General features: G+C 45.7%; 1 protein-coding gene across 1 annotated transcript in view; it reads left to right on the top strand.

Annotated features, from left to right (window-relative positions):
- Positions 1–24,959, top strand: part of Slc22a23 (solute carrier family 22 member 23) — a 164,441-nt gene that overhangs the window by 114,780 nt on the left and 24,702 nt on the right. The window contains exons 4-5 of the mRNA XM_038332774.1: positions 5,908–6,076; positions 23,711–23,838. Coding sequence (XP_038188702.1) covers positions 5,908–6,076; positions 23,711–23,838 — 297 coding nt within the window. The remainder of the gene's footprint in view (positions 1–5,907; positions 6,077–23,710; positions 23,839–24,959) is intronic.

Raw genomic sequence — 24,959 nt, 5'->3', positions numbered from 1 at the left:
TGTGTGTGTGCATCATAGGTTGGACTTGCTTTTCTACAATCAGTGTCAGATGTTACAGGTTGTGTTTTTTTGTTTGCAACTAACCTCTCGGGATTTCTGACTCGGGAAAGTGAAATGAGTGATTTTGTCTGGGGGTCTTCAGAGGATGTAGGAGGAGAATGTTAAACCTTTGCTTACTGATATCCTGGACAAAGTTCGGAAGCCAGGTGTGTGTTTTTGCCAGCCCACACTGGCAGAAGCTCTGGGTTTCTGCTGGGGCTCCCCAAGATACCAGTGTTAACAGGTCCTGAGCCAGTGACTCAGAGGTTATCAGGGGACTGTGCTTCATGACGGTGGTTCCAGCTGTCACTGAGAGCGCTGCTCTCTACCAGGGAAGTGTCTTACATGAACATGAAGCATGGGTTATATTTTTTAACTACGAGCTGTGGGTGTTGCTCAGCTGTAGAGTGCTTGTTTGCCATGTATAAGGCCCTGGGTTCTATTTCCAGCATTGGGGAAAAAAAACTAGAAGGGTACATTATCTACAGAAGAATTGTCTAAAACTACAATTTGGCAATAAAATTAGCAAAGCAATTGATCCTAACAGCTCATCGCAACAAATGCAAATGGCCAAGAGTGAGTAAAAGAAAAATACACCTTACGAGTCCACACTTAGTTCATGAATGGCACAGAGACATCTCCTGTAAGAAGTTTTGCTACTCCTGGTAGCACTGCAGTTAGCCAGCAGCTCTTATTACCAGCCCACAGTTTGTAGAAGCCATGCAAATACCTGGTCATGGTGGGGCCAGATCCTACTGCTGTCCTCCCAATGTCCCCCTTAGAGTTCTCCATCCTCAAGCACTCTGTGTGGCCACCATGGGTGGCTCCTGCTAGCTCTGCCTTGACAGCATCAGTATCTGGAATATGATCCACCTGTGTGTACAGCCTTGCCGCAGTAGGATGCAGGGATTCCCAATTGGGGGAGGCCTCAGTGAACTGTTTTCTCTCTTTTCAGACTGGCTGTCAAATTCTTCGTATGGAGGAGGTACACAGGAGAGCCCCTTTCCTCTCTCCAGTTTGTGCCAGTTTGTGCAAAGCAGATTTTCTTGCATTGCAGCCTCTGAACAAGGCCATCATTCCTACAGAACCTCAGGCGTCCCCACAGCCTAGACTCAAACTGTCCTGGCCATAGCCCCCATTATTGTTTATTGGCTTTCTTATTTTTTATTTAAGTGCTTCCATTCTCTTACTTACATGCCATTTTATTCTCAGGACTTTCAGCAGTTTTTCTGCTCATCAACAAAGCATAGCTACTATATTCCTTACTCAATGTTGACACCAAATACCTCACAAAAGCAACTTAAGGAAGGGCCCCTGTGGGCTCACAGTCAAGAGGTCCTGGCTGTGGGGCCTGAGGGTGAGGTGGCTGGTCACGTGACTGCTGTTGTCCAACTGGCTTCCCCCTTTTTCTGTTCTCTCTGGGACCCCCAGCTCATGAAATAAATGGTGTTGTCTGCACTCAAGGTGCGTCTTCTCTCCTCAGTTAAAATTTTCTGGAAATGCCCTTGCAGACATGACCAGGGCTGTGTCTCCTTGATGCTCAAGCTCAGTCAGGTTGACTGTGAGGATTAGCAATCATAGCCAATTTCTAAGGGTCGCCTGCAACCCTTCTCCATTACAGCCCGGGAGGAAAAGTTGTTTGAATAATGGAATTTTTTGATGTGGTCTTCTTGGATTAACCTATTTCTATTTCTTGTTCTTTTGGTGTTTTTGTCTCGCTTCTTGCAATGCTGGGCATAAAGAGCCCTATACTGGGCAAGTGCTGAACCATTGAGCTATACCCCAACACCACAGTTCTGACCTTCCATGAAATAAAATAGACAGAGGAGCATAAATGTGAATTTTTCCTCTTGTCTTATAGAACAAATTTCATGCCTACTCTGAAAAAAAATCACTGGATCAGGTGAACAATAAATAAGACCAAATACAAGTCACTGTTGATGATGAGATGATATGTAGATGGACCGCATGATAGCTGGACCATCATTTGTAGTAATGATGCATAGGGCTCGTGCTCGAAGTGTGCATAGATGCTTTTTGTGCCCTTTCAAAAAAGCCTGATCTCTCACCTTCCAAAAGGAACGCGCAATCAATGACAAGCCTAAAACACATGTGGAACCTGATAATTGCTTTTCGTTTTCTTCCCATTTTTATAGCTACCATCATGGCTTAGTTAGAGTCAAGCAGTTGGGAAAGAATTTCTGGTGAGTTAAGGCACAAAAAGGTGGTCATCAGCAAATGACCGCACTTGTGCCCTGCTGCGGTCACTGACTCCCCAGCAGAAAAGCAAGGCCAGCAGATACTCGCTGGCCCACGGTACCTCTGTCTGATGCAGTCAGATCAAGTCTGTGCTGGGATTCCAACCACAAGCAGGGTGGAGAGGTCAGAAGACAGTGAGCTGCTTCATCCTCCATGTTCTGTGAGAGGCAATTAGGGAGCTAAGCCTGAGGAGCTTGTTCAAATGTAGGCCCCACAGGCCTGGCCCGCTTGCATGTGATGCAGACATTGCAGGTCTGTGGCTCCCGCTTGGGGCCCAAGAAGTGAAGCATTCAACCTCTTACAGAGGGGGACCTCCGGGAGAAAAGTTAGAAGTGTTAACGGTTGTCGTCGTGCTGATAGTCACACCAATAAATTCAGTAGCTATCACATTTGCAGCCAGGGGGGGATTACAGAGTCGCTTGCCCATCAAGGCGCCATTTTCCTCACTCCCCTTCAAATGTTGGTCACGATCTCGGAGGTTTTCTCACTTTTCTTTCCTGACTACACGGAACTATAGATTAGTGTGTGGGACTAGGTATCACCAAGAGAGCTGTGCTGAAAGGTTTGAGGTTAGTCCCCACCCTTCCTTATGTGTGGCGGTGTATCCCAAAGAAGCCTGAAAGCTGGGCAAGCACCACACCCTGGGAACACTGTGCTGCTTCTTTCCCGTCAGTCGTAACAACATCCTCATGTCTTTTTCTTATCTGTAATACTCATCTGCCCTCTTAAAATGAGCCCTTTATTGCTACTCCTTGTGTATCAGAATCCCCAGCATCACCATTCCTTAAGTTCGTGGTCATTATGAGGTTTAAAATAAGGATCACCTGAGCACAATCTCTGCCATACCACAGGCTCCTTCAGGCAAGTGAAATGTTCCTGAATGGCCAATGGCAAGTTCTTCTGTGGAGTGGGCATGTAGGGAAGAGGAGTGATTCACTCCCACGGAGTGGGATGGCACATCAGTTACTCTGAAAACTGAAACTGCTCAGTGTTGAGCAGTCAGGATACAGTGTGGGTATGTCAGACAGAGGGGTGATTCATACCCATGGGCTGTTGCGTTGCGGTCAGTCTGAAAACCGAGGCATCACTTAATGACCAGCAAGCAAGTAACTTATATACCATGGGTATGTCATACAGAGAAATACGCACACACACACACACACCTGTGAACTGTAATGGCGTGGCAGTTAGTCTGAAAACTGAGACATCACTGAGTGACTAGTAAGCAGGTAACTGACATGCCATGGATATGTCGTGCAGAGAAATAATACATGTACACACACACCTGTGAAATGTAATAGCGTGGTAGTCAGTCTGAAAACTGAGACATCACTGAATGACTCCTAGCAGGCGACTTACCCGGCATGGATATGTCAGGCAGAGAGCTGATTCACCCCAGTGATTCCATCATGCTTCTCAGAATGATGTACGATTTAAAGTGAAATGGTTGTAGAGTAGGTAAGACTGCCTACTACACAAGCCTGGCAACCTGAGTTTGAGCCCAGAAACCCATGTAAAGGTGGGAGGAGAGGACGTACTCCACAAAGATATCCTCTGACAGCCACATGTAGAGTGTGGTACGTGCACCCATACCACGTCATGTGCATGCACACGTATGCTCAATAATTATAAATACCTGTTTTTAAAATTTGTGCGTTGTTTACTTATGGAATTTCCATTTAATATTTTCAGATTGTGGTTGACTCTGGGAAACTCAAGTATGGGAGACAAAACCCGAGACAATGGGGCGCTAGCGCAGTTGTAGGCGTTTTCACATAATTGTGTCACTAAATTAAAGAAAGGTAGTGAAGGAAGAAGCACCAGTACACAGTCTGTTGCACTAGCAAACTCATTAGCATGAATCCATCAGGCTCCTCCAACATCATCCCCCTGGCCTTTTTAAAAGGTCGTAGGTGTGCTCGATTTTTTTTCTTGGTGTCTGTCGGGCCTCCCACACCAAGCCTACTCTGGCTGATATAGATTCCTGATTTCCAAAACAAGTCTCCTTGTGCTTACTGAGTGAAAATTAGAAACCACGCTGTTATTCCATTCAGAAAAGATGTTCCTTTGTTGTTTCGGAGAGGAGAAATGGCACACCCTCCCATGCTAAGAAGTATCACTTAAGTGTCAGAGAGAGGGACAGCATCACAGCAAATGGTTCAGGAGGGCCCTGCCATCCTCTTTTCCTAGTTAAATGACAAAAATGTCCCTTATAAGCTCTGTGCAGTAAGAGCAGGTTTCTCCTATTCACCAGCAGCTATGATAATGACTGTTTGTGGCCAGGAAGGAGCAGAAATTGCTAACAGGATTATATTTCTTCTGCAGCGAGCTGGTGTAGATGCTGGCTGGCACAGTGCCCTGCGCTCGTTAGGACTGATGATATCCTTGTAGCCAAGTGTGATTTATCCACTTTCCTTTTCATCTGTCCCCTGCCTACTGTCTTTGACCTGCTGCCCTGCTGTGGTCTCTGGACAGCCTGCAGATAAGCTACTGTAACTAAGCCTCAAGGCCAAGCTGTGGAACAGGCTCTGGACATGAAGGTAGTAAGAGTGTTTTCTCCCAAGGGCCCTTTCTTCCTTTTCTCTTTTAATCATTTGAACGGCTCCCCCCACCCCTGCCAATAGAAAGCAAGAAATAAAAAAATTAGTGACTATTGCACAATGTAGAATAACAACAGCAAATAAATCTGCATGATCTATAGGGGTGTGTGTGTGTGTGTGTGTGTGTGTGTGTGTGTAGGACTACTTTTTCTAATATTAAGAGTCATTGTTATAGAGATTCATGTATTAGGTCCATAATGATTGTCCCATGAGTACTCCAGAAAGTTTAAAGTTTTGTGAGCTTTTTTGTTTTGCTTTGCTTTTTTTTTTTTTTTGTAAACAAGGGTCAAATTCAGAGAATGGGTTCTTGTGGACAGGAGGGATCATGGTCTATTCCATTTAGTGGGTCTTGGTTGAAGATGGATTCTTTTTTCCATTGTGCAGCTTAGCTGATGAATTAGACATGGCCTCTGTCGGGAAAGAACATGCCACATGCCCATGCTAATGGACAGTAGGATTCAGAATGGTGCAGGAGCACTCCTGCTAGGTCATCGTGAGCCCAGGTGGTTTTGCTTTTGTTTTGTACAGTGTGGTCAGTGTGTCCTGGTTTTACAGCGGAGACTAACTTAAGTCTTCACTGAGTACTAGTTAAGACAAGGAGTACGGATGGCCATGCAGGTGAAGAGTGAGCAGAGAGACCTTGCTGATGACCTCTGCAGAGGCTGAGAGGGTTCCCAGTGCATATTCTAGGTTGAAAGGGAAGGTGATGGTGTGGGCAGCAAGGGGACCTGCTGCCCAGCAAGCTCTGCAGTGCCAAAGAGCAAAGGAAAGGGGGTAATGAGGATGCAAACTCTGTCTCCACAAGCAGCATAGCTTAGTTCCTGAGCTAAGCACTTACAAATGCAATGTCCTTCCCCACCAGCTTATTTTGTGACCTTGAGCAATGACCTCACTCTCTTCCCCATCAGGCCTCAGTTTCCCCATGTATCCAATGACATCTTAGCACAGGGCTCCCCAGTCACCCAGCAAGCAAACAGCACTCACGTCTCTCTTATTGTTTGTTTTCTAGGAATAGAACTGTGCCCTCCAGGAAAACGGTTCATGATTACCATGGTGGCAAGCTTCGTGGCCATGGCAGGCCAGTTCCTCATGCCGGGGCTGGCTGCGCTGTGCCGGGACTGGCAGGTGCTGCAGGCCCTCATTATCTGTCCCTTCCTGCTCATGCTGCTCTACTGGTCGTGAGTATCCTTCATGATGTCCCTCCACGGTGTTAACATGAGTTTTCTGACAGACAGACTGATAGACACACACACACACTCCTCCACCCCTTATTAACTATTTACAGTGTTCATACTGTGGAATGAGACCCTTTGTCCCATTCCCCAACTCCAATAGCTACCCATGGCTTCACACTGATCTGCTTCTGTCTATCACATAGTCCTTGAAATGAATGTCTATAAATGGACTTACCTATAAATGGTGGGAAGGTCTTGTGTTAGAATGGGACGTGTGGAGGGAGGTGCTGAAGGAATGATTTAGAAAAGCTCTCTATCTCCTATCCCTCCTCTAGGTGAGGGATGAACAAATTTCAGCCCATTGCCCAAATCTGCTCATCATCTGCTTTTGCAAATAACAACTTATTGGAAGGTAGTCATTCTCATGCGTTCACAAATACATTGCCTCTAGTTACTGTGTCAGAAATGGTGTGGCCCACACAGCTGAAAATACTTACATCTAATCCTTTACCAAAAAAAGTGTTTGTTCATCATGCTTAAGATTAATTAATATGACTTTTAAAAACAATCATGTAACAAGTTTTTGAGTTATCGACTTTGGGCATGGGGTTATTGAATAAACTGTCTGGGGTATGCCCTCACTGTCTAAGGAGTACGAATATGCTGTAAGAAGAAAAACTTCAAACTGTACAGATTTAAAAAACAAATTGTTTTTATTTCTGAGAGACACCCAGGGACTTTAACATATGTCATACGCCTGTGTGGGATGGAAGGTATCACGCCCCATGCTTAGCTCTGGCTGGGCCAGCCCCAGGAATTTGTTTCAAGCCTCTCTAATTCCTTGCTTTCTTGGAGCTATAAAAAGTGGATCATAATCATTCTACCGGGGTTCTTTTAAAGACTAAAATGACCGATGCAAAAAGGTGCATGAGGGGGCAGTCTAGAGGGAGACTTGGAGATAGAGCTTAGAGGTCTACCACCGAATAGGCTTGTAACCTTGGGCAAGTTGTTTGAACTCTGCCCCTCAAGTTCATCAGTGCCCTAAGTCATAATAGTAAATAATTGGGTTGGGAGAATTAGTAGAGACACCTTGATTGATGCCTGTCACCTGGTATCACATATGTTCATGGTTATGATCAACGTGATTATTATGTTTTATATTTGTATTGGTAGTATTTAAGATACCTCACACGTGTCAGGTCTTAAGTCCTGTAAGTATTAATTACTGCTACTACAGTTGTGGCTTCAACCCTTCTTAGAAACCTGTGTTGATGGGGGCTGGAGAGATGGCTCAGTGGTTAAGAGCATTGCCTGCTCTTCCAAAGGTCCTGAGTTCAATTCCCGGCAACCACATGGTGGCTCACAGCCATCTGTAATGAGAGGTCTGGTGCCCTCTTCTGGCCTGCAGACATACACAAAGACAGAATATTGTATACATAATAAAATAAATAAATAATTAAAAAAGAAACCTGTGTGGAGGAGCCGCAGCAATTTTGGGGAGAAATGTATCCAGCCTTTTTCTACTAGACTTGGAAGGCTCCTCGAGAATCAGTGGCTTCACAGACTGTGTGGCTGCCTGTCCTTTCTCCTCATCTCTCTCATGACCACTGTCCTGCCTTCTCCTCCTGTTGGCTGGGTTTTTGATAGACTTGCTTCAGTGGTTGCTGGAGGGAGAGGTGATTGGTAGCATCAGCCAGCACAACCAGCTGTTGGTGGCAAAGTACAGGAAGTGACACACTTTTCTTTAACAAGAAGGTATTTACTCTCTGCACTCAGGGTACCTGGCAGTATGCTTGGTGGCTGCTCCCTCTCTAAGGAGCAGGCTGAGAAGCCCAGGAGCTATGAGGGACAGCAAACCAGTTGCCCAAGGCAGAATCCTCCAGCAGCAAGTGGTGGTGTTGAGCCATGAAGATAAAAATGTGGAAGAGATCTTCTAGTCAAGGTGGTAGACAGACAGACAGACAGACAGACAGACAGAGACAGACAGGCAGGGGCCTTTCTATATGCATATGACTGCTGAATAAAACAAATCACCACAAAAATACCAAGCTGAGCTGCAGTGGGAGGAGGGGATTCCGACAGAGCCTTCATGGAGGCAGCATGAGGTTTCCAAATCTGACAGCACCGTAGGAACCTGCCCACAGGCTAGAACTGAGCTCTTGGATGTATTTGTTGCTCCTAAGCACTAACCCAGAACCTGACAGAAACACATTGAGGAAAGAAGGGTTTACTGTGGCCTATTGGTTCAGAGAGTCTCAGTCCACCGCAGTAGGAAAATATGTCCAACCAATTCAGTTCGTGGTGGTGAGGTGATGGCAGACATTGTCCACATCACAGTCAAGTAGAGTAGGAAGTGAGCACGGATAAACCCCCAAGGATTCACCCTGAATAGCCTACCTCCTCCCAAATTTCCAGAACCTCCCAAAATAGTACCGCCAAGTGGGCATCAAGTGTTTAAAGCATGAGCCTGTGGGGACACTAGATTCAAATGACAACATGGGGTTTGGATGTGGGTTGTTCCACACCTATTCTTATGCCTGAGGCTTAGTTTTCAGTGTGGTGGTATTGAAAGTTTGGGGTTTCATGGTTTGGTCATTAGGGTGTGCCCATAGGATTGACAAACTCAGTGAGTGACCTAACCCTTAAAGCTCTTAGATGTCCCTCTTGCCGTCTCTGTCACACACATTCTGTTATTGTGGTTCCACCCACCTTAGCTCTTCATCAGAGCTCTAACTATCAGCCTTCAAGACTGTGGGTTTTGTACGTTGCCCTGGCATAGACATTTTGTTTTAGTAACAGAGAAAGGACTAAGTACAGGCTTGGTATACAATTAGAACTGAGCTCCCTGAAGAAATTCAAGAATCAAAGACTAGAAAGTCTTTCCTCACCACAGGGTCTCCACCCACAGCTGACTGACTCCCTGAACTATGAACAGAAAAATAATATTTCTCTTTAAAAAAAAAAACTCAAAGCTTTGAAGTCTGAACCGCACATGCATACACAAATTTTAGACACTTGCCAAGGCTGAGATACTGACCTTCTAGAGTCAACAAAGCACCCCAAGGAGGCACACAAGGCCCCCATGGAAGGAAATTCTTGACAAGGATGAGCTCACAGACAAAATTCAACCCCAGCTGACCGGCATGCGTTGTCCCAGCAAAGCAAAGGTTCTCCTTTAGTGGCTCTGGTCTCTTGTTATTCACAGCCGATTCTTCTGCTCCAGCTGACCAGACGCCACAGATTCTTCACACAAATTTTCTACTGGAGTCTCTGCTTTCCTCTGAAATTGAAGACAAAGGCCTCCATTGTCTGTACGCCTTTCAACATTTTTTATCTTACAAGCTCTCACTGGTCACTAAACTTTGAATACTCAGTGGCTTTTCAGGCCCAGAGTTCTGAAATCCTGCAGTTATCCCCAAAACACATGGTCAGGTCTGACACAGCAGTACTCCACTATTCGGGTACCGATATCTCCTAGTCAGGGTTTCTGTGGCTGTGATGAAGCACCAGGACCAAAGCAACCTGGGGAGGAAAGGGTTTATTTGGCTTATATTTCCGTATCACTGTTCATCATTCGAGGAAGTCAGGACAGGAACTCAAAGAGGGCAGGAACCTGGGGGCAGGAATTGATGCAGAGGCCACAGAGGGATGCTACTTACTGGCAGGCTTGCCTACAACCCAATCTTATGGAGATCTTTTCTTTTCTTTTTGTAAACATCTTCATTTCATTTTATTTTTTAAGATTGATTTATTTATTATGCATACAGTGTTCTGCCTGCATGTACGTCTGCATGCCAGAAGAGGACACCAAATCTTGTTATAGATGGTTGTGAGCCGCCATGTGGTTGCTGGGAAAAAACTCAGAACCCCTGGAAGAGCAGCCTGTGCTCTTATCTTCTGAGCCATTGCTCCAGTCCCTGGAGACATTTTCTTAATTGAGGTTCCCTCTTCTCAGATGCCTTTAGGTTGTGTCTAGTTGACATAAAACTACCCAGCACACCTATGCTCTAAGATCTGTCCTTTTGCGCTGTTAGACAGAGGCAGGCACTGTGCATTGGGTTGTGTGAAATGAGGGGACAGTAGACTCACCTGCACATCTGATTGGAGAGGTGTTTTGGAAGTGACCCCATGGAGATTTGTCAGTGGACCCAGTGTGACTCATGAGGATAAGAGAGGATGTTGTGACTGGGGCTGAATCTTAGAATTAGAGGGGCTCAGGAGTAGGGAGCCCAGAGCCCCCTCTTGACATTGGAGTTTGGAGGTGATGGGATGAGATCAGCTGTTGCAGAGGCCCCAGTGCTGAAGGCAGTGGAAGAAGCCCGTGTTCTCAAATGTAAATTTTACACTTATCCAGGTAGAGTGGAGCCAAGACAGCTGCGGATGTCAGTAAGAAAAGTAGTTTATTGCTCACAATTCTGAAGAGGGAGGATCACATAAGAAACCATAGGACCATATGAGAAAGGACCAGAGAGCAGGGAGGAAGGGGACAGTGCATGCAGGATCCTTTATTGCAGTTTCTTCAGGAGAGACTAGTTGAGGCATAGGAGGAAGATTCGGGGTCAACGAGTGTGGAAGCATGAGGCTGACCCCAGTTGTCTGCTACTCAGTCCTGGGGTGATCATAGCCAGTGGGTAGTTGCTAGTTAAGAGTCCAATCTAGGTGTAGAATGTGGTTAAGGTATGGCCTCTAGATTGGTTAGTTTGTGATTAAAGCATGCAGCCAAGCCTCTTATTACTGGGAATGAGTTAACCTTTGGCAGAGCTGGGCAGGGTGCTCCAGGATGAGCAAGGCCCCATCCATCCAGACACTGGAAAGTTAAAAGGCACCGCTAACATACAGCCAACCCTTCTACAGGTACGGGACAAGGTCATCAGTACAAGACGGCATGAGCAGTATGACTAAGTAGGGATCTGGCAAAGACTTTCCCAGGTGAAGGTGCATGGCAAAGCGCATCACTCTTTAGTGATGGGAAGGTCTGTCTGTGGCACAGGGATGATTGCTGCCCCCCATCCGCTCAGTGAGTCTGAGAGCCAAAGCCAAGTGAGCTGCTTGGGGATGCTGACAGCTCACTTCATCTTTAGATGAGGCAGAACCAGCTGACGGTTTCCCATGGGCCAGAAGTGAGGGAAATGCTGCAGAAGGCAAGGGAGGGGAGTACAGAGAGAACAAAGGTGCACTTGCCTGGACTGGGGCACCTCAGGGGGTGGCACTTAAGCCCTTTGTCATACAGCAGGTGCAGAAGAGACTGTACCTGTGAGTGAACACTGTCAAAGGTGAATGCAGGTGTCCACAGCCACCACGCACCCTGACTTAGTGCCACATAGAAATCCTTGTTTAGTTGTTTGCTTAGCCATTCATTACCCCTTAGGAAAGGGCAGCATAGCTTAGTGCCAATCTAAAGAGTTGTACTGACCTATCTTTTTCCCAACTAAACGCTTCTAGCTTCACAGCTTACAAATGAAGAAGGAGAAATAAAATCAAGATTTAGAACACCAGAGGACAGAAGAATAAGAGGGATTCTGCCAGGTGTAGCAAGAAGCTAAGTGGGAGGTAACAGAAGGATGAAACAGACCTGAAGAAAGGAAGACTGCTGCTTTCAAACAGTACAAGCGTAGGAAAGGCACCTCCTCCAACTGGCCCCAGCCTACTGACAGTGTAGCTTGGTAACAACTCCTTGGTGAGAGCCCCCACCTGTGCAAGACACAGTCTTACCCTGTCTTCTGGTCATTGTATCAAAGTCTGTTACATGAGGATGCTTCAGGAGACCAGGAAAGTAGCAGGCGGGGCAGGGAATGTGAGCTTTCCTGGTCAGGACTTACTGCTGAGTTTTTCTGGAGGAGGCCCCAGGAATCAGGGATGGTGCGTGCCATCCCTGTGGTTGGAAGCCTGTCATCATCTCACGGTGAAAATGAGAGGACCAGAGGACAGGGCAGGTTTGGTGATGCAGACACTCACACATCTGCTGTGCACCCTCCTTTGCCAGTGAACATCCGTGTGGTGCCTCGGTGAGCACCTGTGGAGAATGTGTGCTTACTCACTGTTCTTCAGATCATGTTTCCTAGGTGTAGGGGCTGTCATCATAAACAAGGCAGTCACAGCCCTGCCCTCATGAACCAGCAAGGCAAGGAAGGAAAATCACACTTAAAATTTATATCCCAAAGCACCGTGGAGTATGCAGATTTTGGTGTGCTTTAACATTTCAAAGACACACTTTCCCTAAGATCAGCTGTATGCTTCCTCCCCTAGGAGTTTCACAGAGTGATCCAGTTTTGCATGGAAATAAACAGAGTCAAAAGTTTCCCCCAGGAACCCAGAGAGAAAGCTTTTGCCACTCAAGTGTAAGGACCTGAGTTTGGATCCCTACCATCCATGTAAATGTTGGATGGGTGTGGTAGCCTACCTGTAATCCCAGCATGGGAATGTGGGGGAGATGTCGGGAACAGAGAAGATCCCCAAAGCAAGCTGATTCCAAAGACTAAATGAATCAGCAAGCTCTGGCTTCAAGCAAGAGAATATGTAAGATGGAAAGCAATCACAAAAGACCCCGAAGTCAACCTCAGGCCTCCATTTGCATATCCACCTGCTCATACATATATGCTCGCACATACACCACAAACATATATGAAGAGACGTTCAGGGCTCCAGGTGAGTCCTGAGGTCAGAGGCACAGCCCTGTGCCAAGTAAAAGATCAAGCCTGTTGCATATGACATATGGACCTAGTGCCCTTTAGAGGAGGGTGTGAAGGATATGCTAAAGAAACCCTAAGTTGACTGAGTCCAAGCTTGTTTCTGGTTGCCTGGACTAGGATACCAGCCTTGCTTACCTGACAGCACCATCAGCAACCACAGGTGTCTTGTTCTCAAAGAAATTTCTGCTCCTGGCCTGTCCCCACACTCCTGCAGGTAAATAGAGGGTTTCCCTCTGCCAAAGCTCTTCATCAGGTACCTGTTGGGAAAGAGCCTCAGCTTGGGTTCACCCAACATGAGTGCTCTTATGCGAAGACATGCACCAGATGTGTGAAGATGGTGAGTTTTGAGCATCACTCTGTTCCGCTGGAAGTTCATCCTGATGAGAGCTTCCCAAGCATCAGCATTGGGGAAGGGGGGAGAAGGAAGATGCCGGATGGGAAATAACGGGAAACGGAGGGAAGTGTAACTTTAGAGCATAAGTAGCCACACCGGTTCTCCAGGTGAGAAATGAGCCTTGTGACTCGTGGGAAGGAGAGTGAGGCAGCGTACATGCTCAGCAGCTGGGGAAGAAACTGCACCAAGGTGGCGGAGAGAGATCCTTAGGAAAAAGTATCTCTGCCAAAGAGATTTTAATGTTTAAAATTTCTAAGAGATGTTATTATAAAACAGATAAGTGGCCTCAAGCTAGATACGCCCAGTTAAAAAATACTAACAATTCCATCGTATATAGTAAGTGGTCTTAATTTAGAAATATCTCTAAAAATATTTGAGGCATGCTGGGCAGTGGTCATGCAAGCCTTTAAATCCCAGCACTCAGGAGGCAGAGGCAGTTGGATCTCTGTGAGTTCAAGGCCAGCCTGGTCTACAGAGCGAGTTCTAGGACTGGCTCCATAGCTACTGCGAAACCATGTCTTGAAAAATAAAAAACAAAGCAAAACAAAATATTTGAGGCAGAATCATTGACTTTTATCATTTCTTGAGTTTAGTTTTAAAAGGTTTTGGGGGAGTGTTTGCTTGTTTGTTTGTGTTTGTTTTTGAAATGGAGTCTTTCTATATTGCCCAAGCTGGCCTCAACTGAGCTCAAGCTGGCCTCAACTGAGCTCAAACTGTCCTCCTAGATATCTGAGACATCAGGTGTGCTTCCCTGCTCAGCAGAAGGTTGCTCTTTGGGGTCCAGACTAAGCACGTTACATCCCTGAGTGCCCTCTATCTGGCCAAGGACCCCTGGAGAGTAGCACTGTGATAGACTCCCATGCAAAGAGAGAAACTGAGGCACACAGATACTCCATGGTTTGCCAGAGGTGTTTTGGCTGCTAGGTGCAAGGACGCCACCAGCTGTTCAGCTCCTCCCACAGGCTGGGATGCTGTTAGGTCCAGGAAGTACCTGGGTCACCAAGGGTAGCATGTACTTGGCACAGAACTTGCTTCACATCCTGGAAGATTCCATGTTCCCTCTAACAATGACAAAAACATTTCTTCTAGTACCTGTCCTAATAGGGCACAATGAAAATGTGTTAAATGGATTAATTGATTGTGCTGCTTGTCGCTAAAATGAGTTTAAAAGGCGTGTGTGTGTGTGTGTGTGTGTGTGTGTGAGTGTGTGTGTGTGTGGTGTGTGTGTGTGTGTGTGTTTCAGCAATTATCAGTCTGTTTTTCTTTCCCAAGCAGGAGGAGCACAACATGATCCTCCATCAAAACCAATTTCATTTCACAATACCACATGATACAAAGAGATTCTCTCACAGATAAAACAAGGTTGTGGGGTTCCCTGCACGCAAGGCACTCAACTGTATCAACACTGACTCACGGGGGAAAGGGAAGAGATGAGTCACAGAAATTAGCCTCTGAGCACCTGAGTCAGCAGCAGCAGCAGTCCTTTCACAGGCTGCAGTGACCACTTCGCAGCCGATCTGGGGACTTGAAATAGAAACACAAAGAAAAAGGCTTCTCCAGGTATAGTGGCGCACGCCTTTAATCCCAGCGCTTGGGAGGCAGAAGCAGGTGGATCTCTGTGACTTCAAAGTGAGCCTGGTCCACATAGAGAGTTCTAGGACAGCTAGGACTACATAGGGAGACCCTGCCTCAAAAACAAACAAACAAAAACAGAGAGAGAGAGAGAGAGAGAGAGAGAGAGAGAGAGAGTCTTAAATCCTTAAATCCTTGCTATCTCTACATTTTCTAGACTGGGTAATGAAGCATTATGTAATGCTAACAACAGGCAAATGTATACTGCTGGAGAGGGGTTCGTTTTCCTAAGTGTTGTAGTCTCTATTATGTTGCCCTGACTCAAGTCTATAACCGAGCCCCAGCCTATGCTCACAGAAGCAACTCTGATACTCTGATTAAATGCAATGGAGCATGCTTGTGCATTCAAACACACATACACACACACACACAGAGGAAAGAAACTGCAGTGGGGAGGAAATATGATCAAAGTACATATATACATGTTTATGTAATTTGAAAGAAATAATTAAAAACAAAGCCCTAGAGTCACAAACGGTAGTGCATATTTCAGTCACGAAAGTTGAATGAGCAGTTGAAAGTGAGCCTGAAGTGCCTCAGCTGCTGTTTGGGATTTGCTGATGACACAGACTGTTAAGGAGCCCTCGGGTAAAAAGCTACCTCATTTAAGCCGCTGAGCACAGAGGTCAGGTACAATACGATGAATCCCGGGACCAACACACGTGCTTACAAGCAGAGGTGGAGAGAGGCCTGGGAAAATAGAGAAGCATGGCCCGCTGACACCATGCAAGCACTATACCCACTATACCGTTGTCCCCGGGGCCAGGACAGGCCTTCCACACCCATCTCACTGCCCCAACCCAGCAGCTGGGGCTGTTGAAGGCCAGCGGGAGGGCCACTGCAGCCTGGAAATCTGACAGGGCAGTCAGGCTGAGCCTGTGTGTTAGATTCTGAGCTGTCAGTGCCTGGCTCAAGTCAGGTGGCCTCTGGCAACAGGTGTCCAATGCTAAATGACTTCTGCCCTGGCAGCTGGTCAGCGTCCACAGAGATGGATAGAGCGAGTCTCAGTGGACCCTGAGACCAGTACGAAAGCGTGGCAGTTTGGCCTCACTCGGGCTTTGGAACTGGCTAATTTGAATCAGGATAGGTTTCTGTGGGAGCCGGGAGAGGTGCACGCAGAGATGACAAAGCATCTGCCAGATGCCAGCAGGAGGCTCCCACATGACAAGCAGATATTGTAGCCATGGTATCTGTCTGCCACTGTGATGGGCGTAGGATTAGAGCCCAGGCTGAGGTCAGAAGGTGACCCCCTGGAGCAGGTTGATTGGCCCACCTGCTGCGAGCTGCAAATACAGAGGTGCTGATAAAATTCCAATTAGATGCAGAAGCAGCAAAAATCCATCTCGCCTTTGGCCCTTTTCCCTCCCCACTTTCCTTATTTTATTTTCCTCCTCTCTCTTGCCTGGTAATTAAGCCTAGAACCCTGTACATGCTAACTGAGCACTCTACCACTGAACTAGATTCCCAACTCCTAAATATTTTATCATTTTAGACAAGGTCTTGCTAAATTATCCAGGCTGGGTGAGAACACGCTATTGTAACCCAAGCTGGCCTCGAGCTTGCAATTGCCCTGTCTTAGCCTGGAAAGGTGCTGAGATTACAAACCTGTACCACTTTGCCTGTTGGAACACCGCATTTTCTTTCATCGCTTGCTAAAGCTGTCAGTCAGCTTCCCATACAGCACTGCACCTTTAATGTCCTGTGTGCCGTTTGGTTTCTGTGACCTGATACTCACTTTCACAGGTAAGTTTTCAAAAGGAGGAGGAGGGAAAGAGTGGTGAATATTAGCTCAGGTGTGTGGGCGGATGAGCACCAGCTGCATGCAGGGTCACAGATTGTAGGTGTTTGTATGGGAGCTGAATCCCAAGTCTTTATCTGTTAAAAACATAAACAGAGGAGGCAGAGGCAGGCGGATCTCTGTGAGTTCGAGACCAGCCTGGTCTACAAGAGCTAGTTCCAGGACAGGCTCCAAAGCTACAGAGAAACCCTGTCTCGAAAAAACCAAAAAAAAAAAAAAAAACCATAAACAGAGGAACATTTAGGATTATGTGAAGCCCACGTATTCAGAATTGATCCACTATAAAAAGGCTAATGTCAATGACTTCATGTGCCCTACCTGAGCCTGCAGCACCCTGAGAATGCTTGTGTACTGAGGGTGCTGTACCCTGAAGGATGCCGTGGTCTAAGCCTGTAGCACGCTGAGGATGCTTTGCACTGTGTGGTCTGAGCCTGTAGCACGCTGAGGATGCTGTGCACTGTGTGGTCTGAGCCTGTAGCACTGTAGGGATGCTATGCACTGTGTGGTCTGAGCCTGTAGCACCCTGAGGATGCTGTGCACTGTGTGGTCCGAGCCTGTAGCACTGTAGGGATGCTATGCACTGTGTGGTCTGAGCCTGTAGCACTGTAGGGATGCTATGCACTGTGTGGTCTGAGCCTGTAGCACCCTGAGGATGCTGTGCACTGTGTGGTCTGAGCTTGTAGCACTATGAGACTACTATGTACAGTGTGACATATTTTTTATCTTTCGGGAGTGACTTTTAGCCTCAGATCTCAACAGATAACATAGGGGATCTGGCCTGCTGAGGCTTCTGTATCATTCTACTGAACTCGTTCCACAGATTCAGGGAAACTAAGACCCAGAGGAATAAAGTTACTCACTTAAGGTCACAAAAACTTGCTGATATATTTCCACCATCATTTTTACATGAGATTGGGGGAGGCCTCAGTTTGTGAAGAACTTTTTGCACCTTTGAGTAACTTCCTATTGTGTTTAATTACATTTGGGTCTTTGTTTTGGTTACCATTTGTTTTCTTTTGGGCCTCTAGAATTTTTTTTAACTGTCCCGTACTTGATCGAACTCAGAGAATCAACAACTAAAGTCCTCTGTTTCAGTCAGAAACAGAGGCCCAAGCTCTGCCCATGCTCAGTTTCATGTGCACACATGGAAAGGTCATCTCCACAAAGTTCTATTGACCCTGCTCCCTCTCTGGGCTAGACTTTGTGTCCTTCCTGTCCGCCTGCTTAATGGAAGTCCCAGACTGGACTGAACTTTAGCTCAGTGGTGCAGCGTGTGTTTAGCATGTTTTCCTTCCCAACAAAATAACTTCTCAGGCCCCAAAGTGTAGTTCTTCTCCATAATGACTCCAACTGCCCCGTGCATGTTTGTCCTGTGAGTGATGTCCCTGTTGAATCACAGACGGGGAGGTGTGTTTGTGTACATGGGTATCGCCCCAAAACCAAATACTCCACAAGACAAATAAGGAAATGGCTTAAGGGTACAACTAATTTCATAACGCATTTCCAGTTAGTTTTATTCCCTTCCTGTATTTTATTTATGAGTAAAATGTCCCGGTACAGTGGACTAATAAGCAGGACACACGTGATTCTGACTCAGAGAATTGCCTTACTAGTCTCTCACCAGAATGTGTGTTGAATGAGCCCTCAAAGAAGCAGCCCATGCAACTGCTGAAATCATGTGGGGTTCCTTAAAAAGCCACCCAGGGACAGCTCTTTTGACTCCTGGATATGGAAACCAGAAGGACTAAGTCAGTCAACAGAGGTGTGCACATCCATGATTACAGTAGTAGCATGGTTCACAGTAGCCAAGACATGGAATCAGCCTAGGAGCCCATCAGGGGTTGAACGGATAAAGAATAGGGGGTGTGTATATGCAATGGAGTTTTGTTTAGCATAGAAAGAACAAAGATGATACTTTCAAGAAAGTGGATAAAACTATAGATTATCATATTAAGTGAAATAAGGCAAGATCAGAAAGATAAACTGCATATTTTCTTTCATATATAGAATCTAGATTTAGAAATAGGTATGTAAGGCATGAGAACAGACACTACTTGGGAAAAGTACAGTGAGGGATGGTATGAGAGGGTGATAGGAGGTAAGATCAAATATATGACATACACTAGTGAAAATGTTACAGTGAAATCGATTCTTTTGTATAGTAAATGTTTGTTAATGCACAAAAGGGCTACCCAGATAGAAAGCTTGTTGATGTTAGATTCTCCCATTGGACAAGAAAATAGTTTATTATGTTTAAACCTTATGGGCAAATGATCAGCCTTTTAGTACCATGTACCAATTTTTAAAAATTGTAACCAATTTATATATATATTTATATATATATAAAACTAAAAATTTAGATGACAAAATTCCCTTTATTGCAAATTTTCTAAAAACCTTGTGATCTACTCTAATTATTACCTTCTCACCAAACTACCCCCAAATTATATTTACATTTTTTTCCAGTTACTATATTTCATTTCAGACTTGAGACTTGCAAAGCACACAGATTACTTGAGAGTCATTGGTGCTTCTTTGGATCAAATAAAGACATAAAACTATAAGGAAGTCATTTGCAAGCGGTCGGTCTGCATACAACCATATAGATAACTGGTGGCAAGTTAGGAAGAGCCCCCAGCACCAGAAAAAATAAAGAATCAAAATAGAACAGAGAACTCAATCACAGATTATTCAAATTGATTGTGGTACAGTTTAATCTCAAAGAGTAGCCTTCACACCTGCTGCCGGCATTATCCGCAGTAAGGGGCAGTGTAAGGCTTAGGCTTCAGTGGACTCTGTCCTATTTATTTCCTATCCTACTATCCTCGGAGGGATCTGAGCCATGCACAGCAGGAGATGCAGGTGCGTTTGAATGGCACCCTGCTTTCTTCATCCTGATCTCCATTAAGGCCAGTGCTTCATAGTTGACTTTCAATCTGGAAATTGTTTTCAGCTTTGCCTGAAACATAGGGTCTCTATGCAATGCCTATAATGTGCAGACTCCTCTTCAGGGCCTGTGCTGACATTCCAATGGAGGGGAAAGAAGCTTGTTCCATGTACCAGTTTTTAACTGCAGATTTCACTGGACAGTTCCACAGCTACTGACTGTGGTATAAAAGCAGACCTAGGCTTAGCTCGGGTGCATCCTAGGAAAGAGAGGAAAATGGGAATGTGAGATAGAACCCTGCTGCTACTGTTGAATCACACGTCATCACATTCTGCCTTATGTGAGCTGAGGCAAGCATGAGAAGAGGTTGCCTAAGCTGAATACCAAACTGAATGCTCCCATTCAGCTTAAAGAAACAGAACGGAATGGCAATGTAAGCCTGTAATCCCAGCTCTAGGGAGGCTGGGGCAGAAGGGTTTCCCTGAGTTTTAGTCAAGCCTGGGCCTCCTGGTTGAACCTCCTTGAAAAGAAGAGGGGAGGGAGGGAGAGAGAGAGGAAGATGAAGAGGAGGAGGAGGGACAGAGAGACAGAGAACAAACCTACCAGGCAGGACATTTTCTCTCTTGATACAGGAGCATCATTTAGGAAGAGCTCTACATACAGTTTCGATATGAAGCTTTAGGGCCACATTTCACTGTCACTGTTTGGTGCAGGGTCTTTCTGAAACATATTTATCCTGCTTTTTAAAAAAATGTTACAGATTTAGAGAGACAACTCGCTAGCTAGGAGCACATACTGCTCTTGCAGAGAATACATATTCAGTTCCAGCTTTCATATTAGGTGGCTCACAATAGCCTATAGCTCCAGTCACAGGGTATCTGATACCCCCTGGCCTCCACAGGCACCTGCATGCATACAATGCACATAAACTCACACAGGCAAATGCATACACATAAATACAAAATAAATCATTTAAAAACTCTGTGTATGTGTGCGTGTGCGTGTATGTGTGTGTGTGTGTTCTGTGGTAAACATGTGGCAATCAGAAGATAATTTGCAGGAGCTGGTTCTCTCCTTCCACCATGCAAGTCACGAGGCTAGAACTCGGGTCTTCAGTCTTGGTGGCTAGCATCTTTATATGATGAGCCATCTCACCAGCCCTAATCCTGCTTTTTAAGAATACCAAAAGCATGGATGCTATAGAAAGAATTCTAAAAAGCCAAGTCCCATACTTACTTGTGCTAGTATTGGTACCTAATAGAATGTCAGTACTAGAGCAGAAAGGATGGTTGTGGTCATTGGCCATATGGACACATGCCAAACAGAGATCCCTGTCTGGTACTGAAATTGGTTTTATCACTTTGCCACTCCTGGGCACCACCACGGTCTTGTGTCAAGACAGTGAGACTTACCAGGGTGCCTGTTGTGTGTGAGGCTCCTGTGCCCACCGTAAGGAGTTGGAATGCCTCTGTACCCCTATCACTGACTGCCACCTTTCCCAGTGTATGACAGCAGGCCCTCTCTGTTCATCACAGCCCGGCCCAGTGTTGACTGGGGGCTTCCCCTTCTGGAAGTCACTCCCCTGAGTCAGTCCTGAGTGCTCTTCCATCAAGAGCTATTTTCAGTAAACTGATCTTGCAGCCTCCATGCCATCCAAATCAGAGATCCTTTTACTTATTTCTGCTTCATGGCTTTTCAAGCATGTGGCTTTCATCTGCCTTATGTGGTTTTGATATTTTTGGTTGAAATATTCCCTATCCCTGAGCAATAGAGATAGGTTCCTTCCAGGCCCCAGGCTGTGGCCAGGTTTGGATTTTTGAGATGGGGGTCTCATTCTGTATTGCAGACTGGCCTGAGGTTCACTAGGTAGCCCCAGTGGTCTTGAACTTAAAACAGTTCTCCCGTGTGAATCTTCTGAGTACAGGGATTATAGGTGTGAACCTCCATGCCTATCTCTGTCAAGGTTTTTACACTTTAGAGCGTTATTATATCATAGTTGTGTCCTGAGAAATTCCATCAAGTTCCCACAGTGTTATTCAAACTGACAGGCTCCGGGGCCTTCCCAGGAGCCACAGCTCAGTCCCTTATGACTTTTCCATACATTTGAATACATCTTAAAAGCTAAGCATTCGGTGCCTGTACCTTGGGCTTGTGCCTTTCTGTATAGCTCTAGAAATCCCCATAAGGACAGTACTTGCCAACATCAGCTGTCTTTGTGGCTTGGCATACTGCCTTGCTATGTCTGAGGTTAAGGAAGTGAGCTCTCGACTCATCCAGTCTGCTGTCTGATGGCCGAGTGTCCTGAGCAATGCTCATGGATATTCTCAGCCTGAGCTTTCCCAGCTGCCCAGTGGGTAAACAGTACCACCTCATCAGTAGCCTGGGACACTGGTAGAGCAGTACCTGCAGTCACCAGCCTGGTGATGGAAGGTGGCTTGCAGGATTGCCTGCTGCTGGAGACAATTGTGTGGCTGTTGTGCACCCACCTGTATCTCCTGAGAGACCAGTCCTGATTTTCCTTTACCCTGGTGGTCCTGTGGCTGCTGGTCCTTCCATTCCCCACTATCAGTAGCTCCGAATCTGTGCAGGTTCCTTCCTCATTTGTCTTCCTCTCCCCTTTCCTCCCCTTTTACCTCATCTCTTCCCATCTCATACCCAGCCTGCTGCTTTACCAGCTTACACCTCCCCAAATCTAGTACAGTTTCAAGCCCCCGTGCCATCTCTCTCAATCCCGTATCCACACACAGCACACAGCATGCTTAGCTGAACCAGCACTCGCTTATTCTCTAAAACAGATCCAGTATGGCTTTGCCTCTCCTTTGAGTCTCAACCTTTGACTTCCTCAGTTGCCTTGTCCCAGTCTATGTCATACATATAGGATCTGGTCCTTGTCACTCCAAGCTGAGTGTGTGTATATATTTTACTTTATTGTATTTACAGAGGTCTCCCTCCATAAGACTTGAAATCAACAGTAGCTGCATCAAAGATGGTCCTAAGGTGACAATGCCCAGTTTACATCAGAACAACAACAAATCATTTAGTGCCCAGCAAGAGTCTGAGCTCATGAGAGACCTACATCCATTTCTTCAAATATTAAGGATTACCATGCCTGCAATCCAAGCCTATCCTACAGGCCTTGCAATCCTAAAAGACCTTTAGTTAGAATTGTTTGAGTTATACAGACCCTGTTGTCTGAGGACCCAACCATAGGGGTGATGAATATGGGCTAAAGACTGAATGGCTACTAGAGATAACACAGTGTCCCAGAGATCTGTCAATGTGGAAGTCACTGGACCATGCCTACTAAGTGTAGTTTGGTTTCTGCCTATGACTCTGAAGCCTGGGACAAGAGGAAAATCTTCTCTTGTGGGTCAGATTGTCCTGAGTCCAGCACTGTTCTCCTGGGAAATTCGGAGAACAAAGATGGCTGCTCTGTATACATAATGCAGGCCTTGATTTGAACAAAATGATACTACTCAACACCATTGATTTATGATTTGACTTTGTACCGTAACATTAGTATCCATAAACACTGAGTATAAATAATGTTATGTTGACCCTTCCCCCCATATTGCATATTTTAAGGTTCGACAGACAATCTACAAAGTAACCTGTGCTGTCAGACTAGCAAAGGCTAGAGGAGGTCCTAACACAAATCACAGGGTACTGGAATCAAACACAGATGTGGCTATACTGATATTTACATTGAACTGTAAGGTTTTAAGTCCATATATTGAGGGAAAAAATATGTTAGTGATCTACAATCTCAAAAAATTAAGAAAAGACACTACATACACTATATCAAAATATATTAGCAGGATGTAATTTAAGCCAAGGGCATTGGCATTTGTTCTATTATTTCATATTAAAGAAAAGATCTGATATTTTACTGATGGCATTTTGAGGTGTTTCTACTTATTCAAGTTCTGTTATCCAAATTCATTTTTAATAAATTCAGGCTAGTAAACAATTTTGATTATTTTTTAAAATGCCTGTAATTTGAAATATATTTTATTATAACTTTCCATTTGGGGATGAAGAACCCAACATTCGGCTCATAGCAATATCCACTTTTTCCAGATGATAGATCCATTTAAAGACTGTCGTTGAGCTGGCAAGGCAGGAGTCAGATCATCATGGTAACTTCTTACCAGAATCCATCCTGACTCTCCTGATGACATATAATTCAATGAAAGAGAATGGAGGCCGTTCAGGTATTCCCCTTGTGTTTCTGCAGGATATTCCCCGAGTCTCTCCGATGGCTAATGGCTACCCAGCAGTTTGAGTCAGCAAAGAAGTTGATCCTGTACATCACACAGAAGAACTGTGTGAGCCCTGGGAGTGATATCAAGGGAGTGATGCCGGGTAAGTACGCTACAGCTGACCAGGGTGCCTGAGGGCTGGTCTTGTCCAGAATACCTGTCCTGGCTAGTGTTTGGTCTATGTTCCTGTGCCCACATGGTTTGCAAAGATTTGGAACGACAGCAGTGGCTGCTGAAGTCTGAGAGTGAAAAATAAACTGAAATTATCTCCACTCTAGGAGTGAGTTTCCTTCATAATCAGGTGAACACACTCATTATGCTCCTTAGAGCCCGTACAAAACCAGAAGCCAGGTGTGAGTTGGATGCGTACCCTGTCTTTATCAGGTGTATTCGGCTCTGTGACACCCAGCACCTCCTTTCATGACAACCTACCATGTTTAAAGCCTTGGCTCGGGGTGTGGATGGTGTAAGTGACCTCTCTGCTTGAGTATGATCTTCCAAGGGCTGCCACTGTCTATTTATGGCCATGACCTATTTGTTGGTCAAGGGAAGAAATGGAAACATGAACTATTTTTGTAGAGTGGTTCAGATCCATAGAATTCTTGTGAATCGGGGCATCAGCATAAGCTAAGTGGGGCTTTCAAGCTGGAAGTCTGTAAATGTTACCAGGAAGTTCTTCACAGCCAGGTTCCTGGCTCCTCCCTGTCATACCAAGATACTGACTTAGAAGATCTGAAAGAAGCCCCAGGAATGTGCACTTGTTTGTAGTGAGCTCTAGAAGACACTCTAATGCAAGGGACCTACAGAGTCCCTTTGGAAAATGGCAGCTTTGAGCCACCAGGCTAACATGAAAACCTGTATGCTTTGTGAAATCCCCTAGGAAAGTACTATATAGTGGGGGGAGGGGAGAATAGGACTAGACTTTCCCAATGACTAGAATCATGTGATGACCATTCGTTCAGAACGCAGACATTTATTAAGCATCTGATGGCACACCACACTAGTTCACACAGATGGGATACATACATGGGGGGGGGTCTTAGATGTACACTCAGTTGAGGGGTCAAGCACTAAAGCAGAAGAATAAAGGGTGGTGACAAGTGGCTGCAATCCAAGTGCCTAGGTAAGCCTGGCTTTGAGACACAAGTGAGCAGGAACCTGTGCCAGACAAGAGAATGCACCCTGCAGGTCCCCATTTCCAACAGGGAGGGGAGTGTGAGCAAC

Source organism: Arvicola amphibius, chromosome 6 (genome assembly GCF_903992535.2).
Source record: "Arvicola amphibius chromosome 6, mArvAmp1.2, whole genome shotgun sequence".
Classification (NCBI taxonomy): Eukaryota; Metazoa; Chordata; class Mammalia; order Rodentia; family Cricetidae; genus Arvicola; species Arvicola amphibius.
Note: the sequence above shows the minus strand (reverse complement) of the source record. Positions and strands in the feature narration are given on the sequence as shown.